Below are 4,187 nucleotides of genomic sequence, written 5' to 3'. Positions count from 1 at the left end.
TGTGCATGTTTTTATGGTGGCAGAGAATCACTGGGGAGAATATATATATGAAAAGGCTCATTTAATTACTCACTTGAATCAGAACTCGATATTGTTAGCACAGAGTGAGAAGGCATGGCATATAGAGCATAAACCACTGGTTCATATTAAAATATAGACTAGACTGTTTGTGGTAAGAATGTCATCATGACAGCCTGCAATGCTAGTGACAACAGTGTGACCAACCATCCCATTTGGCCTTGAATGAGGGGTCTCTCCTGGGACATGAAACTTTCAGTGCTAAAATGAAAACAATCCTGAGCACACCAAGGTGGTTCATTATTAACCTTAAGTGCAAATTGGAGTGGTTAATCATGGCCATTTCTTAGGAGCTTGAAAAAAATTGCATTAGTTTGAGATAAAGGAGTAGATATGCTTACCTGTTTGTAGCCTTTTACAAAAACAAACCAAAACATAAATAGCTAGAGTCTTCCTTTTGTTCTGAAGTTAACACATTTAATAGATGGGAGACATTTGATAGAGAATATTCCCAAATTCATTTTTTCCCCAGAGTGGGGGGCTAAATTAAAAAAGTATTTTAGTTCTTGTGATTCCAAGATACTATTCTATGAGAAATAGAGGAATAAATAACATCAGAATTGGCGGTTTGTTTTTTCAAAAACCCAGCATGGGCTTTCAGTCTGCTCAGGCTGCTACAATAGAATACCATAACAGGACAGAACACCACAGGCTGGGAGACTTAAACAGTAAACACTTAACTCCTCGCAGGTCCGGTGAGTGGGAACCCCAGGTCACAGTGCTGGTGGAGTCCGTTCCTGGTGGGTGTTGTCTTCTGGTTTGCACACGGCTGCCTTCTTGCTGTGCCCTCACAGGGTAGAAAGATCATCTCTCTTGTCTCTTTTTATAAGGGCACTAATCTCATTCTGGGGGCTTGACCTTCATGTATTAATTACTTCCCGGAGACCCTACTTTAAATACTTTCACAGTGGTGTTGAGGGCCTCAACAAAGGAATTTTTGAGTTGCACAAACATTTCTGAGGCAGACTCCAGTGTGGTATGTATTTAAAATGCTTTCCCATCATATGCATCAAAGTCCATGTCTTCACCAAATGGGACACTCGTGACCACATTTCCCACCTTTGGATGTGGCCTTCATCCCACAAGCCTACCTGGGATGGGTGAGTACAAGCAGGGGTGGTCTCTGTCGTCAGCTGCCACGCTGTCAAGGACGGGGGCCCCACCTCCCTCCATGCTGTCCCAGAACTTGGGTTCATTTCCCGTACTCATTCTCAGTGTGGTGCCCAGCACACATGGAGCCAGACTGGTTTTGTGTTTCCTCCTGGGTGTTGAAGTGAGAGGGGACCATGTTGCAACCTGTTGCCATCTCAGCGCCTGCCTGCAGCCCTGCTGGGCCACAGGCCCAAGGGATGAGAGAGGGGCTGCGAAGGGCCAGTGAGAAGGGATAAAAGCCCACTGCCACCCTCTGCATGCTCAACCTGGTCCTGACTCTGGATCTCACCTGGGGAAAGGTGCTCAAAACGAGCCACTCCTGTTCTCAACTGACGACAGCCTCCTGCCAGGGCACTGAAGACGACCGTGGACCTGAGCGCTCATCGAGCCCCACCCTCCACACCCCTGCATGCTGAACCCAGAACAGGGTCAGGAGAGTAGGGGCCAAGGGCCGTGCCAACTCAAAGCAGCGCTCCAGAGCTGCAGCCACGTCCCCCTGACTGGAGTGGAGGCCGCAGGAAGCAGCAGCTGGGCATCGGCAGTCCTTTGTGCCTGCCTTTCTCCTGCCCGGCTCTTTTACACCACCTCCCCCGACCTCTAGGCACATTCAGGGCCATTTATCAACCACCCACTGTGCCGGGCTCTTTCCCTCTGCTGTCCCTCAACCAGCTGCACCGTGATGTGTCAGTGACTCGTGGCCCTGTTGGGTGGCACGCTCTGAGAGGACGGGGACAGGGTCCCGTTTATCGTGCCCTCGGTTCTTAGCACCCGCCTGGTGCCCTGACAAATTCAGTGAGTGGTGGCGTGAACCAGGGAGGAGACACTTCCTCAGGGCCCTTTCTAGGCTCCCAGGAGCTCTGGGGCGGCTTCATTTCACAAACGCATACTGATGTCAACACTGCCAGGTTTCCTTTTACTAGCATTTTCTTCTCAATCCCTATTACCTTCCTATAAGAAAGAGCTCTTTGCCCACAATCTTCCTGCTCCAAATCTGACTCCAGAGCCTGCACAAGGCACAGAGCCTACACCAAATACACATACACGATCAGATGGTGGAGCAAAGCCTGCAACCGCAGCAGTGCTGATGGGTAAGAACTCTTGTCGGCCAGAAGAAACCACTAAGATAGCAGAAAGAAAAATGCTTTATAGAAGGGCAGGTCACCAGGAGGGGCGCCCACTGTCCACACGGGGCCCACGGGAGGTGTGGGGTGGCTTTGCATTCGGAGCACACAGTCGGCCTGGAAACCGGAGCAGCGGCTGTCGAAGGCCCCTTTCCGGAGGGAAAGATGTACTGGGCACCCGGGGGCGCACCCCGGGGGGGCGGTGGGGCCGGCTCAGTCGGCAGCGCTGGGCTCAGTCGGCAGCGCTGGGCCTGGCGCGCCCGGGCACGCTGTGCGGCCGCCCGCCGGCGCAGAAGGCCGCTTTGGCTCCAGGGGACGGCCGCGGCCTCGCGGGCACCTCGGGGGCCCTGCGGACAAGCAGAGGAGTCAGTGCGGCGGCCCCGGCCCCCGCGCGCCTGGCGTGGCGCCGGCCTCGGCGGCAGTGAAGACCAGCGTGGCGCTTGCTGAGCTGCGCTTCACGAGGGAGCCTCAGGAGGGCAGGCAAAGGAGAGGGGGCTCCGCAGGAGCAGAAAGCCCAGCGTTTCTCCTCCCTTTTCTGATTCCCGCGGCCGTGCTCACCAAGCGGACAGTGGACCCTCAGCGACTCAAGGGGCCTGGCCTTGCGGGCGGGGCCTGAGCGGAGGGGCCTGGGACGGCGCCCCCTGCAAGTGGGGCCTGAGTGGCGCCCCCTGCCGGCCAACCCCGCCCGCGGTGCGTCCTGGAGCCTGGGGACCAGGCTCTGCGCCCTCCAGGCTGGAAGGCCGGTGCCGGGGTGAGATCAGAGCGCCTGCAGGCCGCGTAGGACCCTGTGCCCTAGCCCTCCAGCAGGTGATATGACCAGCAGGCAGCCGGTCTGAAGGAGGATGAACCCTAGCCTGTGCTTCTGACGTTCTCCAAGAGCTGATTTCTTCCTGATATCGGACAAGAAGATATTTTACAATTGAGTGTTCAAAGGAACTGGGCTTGCATCGTTTATGAGTAATGGGAAGACAGTCAGTAGACTGTCCTTTCCACGGAAGGTTCCACTGAACCTTACAGAACCAGCTTTCTCTGAGATTCTGACGGCAAAGTAAATAGTGTCGGGAGAGGTTGACTCACTTGGACAGGATGTCCATGGTCTGCTGGGTGGCCAGAGTCCTCTTGTCCTGGGGTCCGTATAAGAGGGTCTGGATCTGAAGACACTGCAGAACACCAAGTAGTAATCCTGAGGTTATGAAAATGTCACAGAGCATTTTTTGGGAAAATCATGCCTCCCTTGAATGAGAGAAAGAATAGCTCATTCACACACCCCTGCTCTGAAGGAATGAGTGCATTCTTAAGGTTTCTCCCAGGAACAGTCTGACCTTCAGTGTAGATATTCTGTGTAATTGGTTCACTTTGTTGTATAGCAGAAACTAACACAACATTGTAAAGTAATTACACTCCAATAACAAAATTGGGGGGTGCGGGGGGGAATTCTCTGAGGGATCTAGGCAACGTGTGCCCAGCTTTAGCACTGTTTCATTGAACTCACTGTGACTGTTCTGTGCTGTGCGTAGTCCCAAAGTCATGTCCAACTCTGCGACCCCATGGACTGTAGCCCGCCAGGCTTCTCTGTCCATGGGGATTTTCCAGGCAAGAGTACTGGAGTGGGTTGCCATGCCCTCCTCCAGGGATCCTCCTGACCCAGGAATCGAACCAGGGTCTCCTGTATTGCAGGTGGATTCTTTACCAGCTGAGCTACCAGGGAGGCCCTACTGTGACTATCTGTATGTTTAAACTATTTTTAAAAGTTGTATTTTTAGAAAATATAGGCAATAACATTGCTATTGCCCAGAGGAAGGGTTTCTAATTTTAAACGACCCTTGCTACAGCTCA

The 4,187-nt window shown here is 53.1% G+C and overlaps 1 protein-coding gene across 1 annotated transcript in view; it reads right to left on the bottom strand.

The window, feature by feature from the left end:
• Positions 1 to 2,354: 2,354 nt before the first annotated feature.
• TTC23 (tetratricopeptide repeat domain 23) overlaps positions 2,355 to 4,187 on the bottom strand; it is a 140,911-nt gene continuing 139,078 nt past the window's right edge. Inside the window, exons 11-12 of the mRNA XM_065906944.1 lie at positions 3,429 to 3,511; positions 2,355 to 2,698 (exon numbers count right to left, since the gene is read on the bottom strand). Coding sequence (XP_065763016.1) covers positions 2,584 to 2,698; positions 3,429 to 3,511 — 198 coding nt within the window. The 3' untranslated portion in view covers positions 2,355 to 2,583. The remainder of the gene's footprint in view (positions 2,699 to 3,428; positions 3,512 to 4,187) is intronic.

This window comes from Muntiacus reevesi, chromosome 15, assembly GCF_963930625.1.
Source record: "Muntiacus reevesi chromosome 15, mMunRee1.1, whole genome shotgun sequence".
NCBI lineage: Eukaryota > Metazoa > Chordata > Mammalia > Artiodactyla > Cervidae > Muntiacus > Muntiacus reevesi.
Note: the sequence above shows the minus strand (reverse complement) of the source record. Positions and strands in the feature narration are given on the sequence as shown.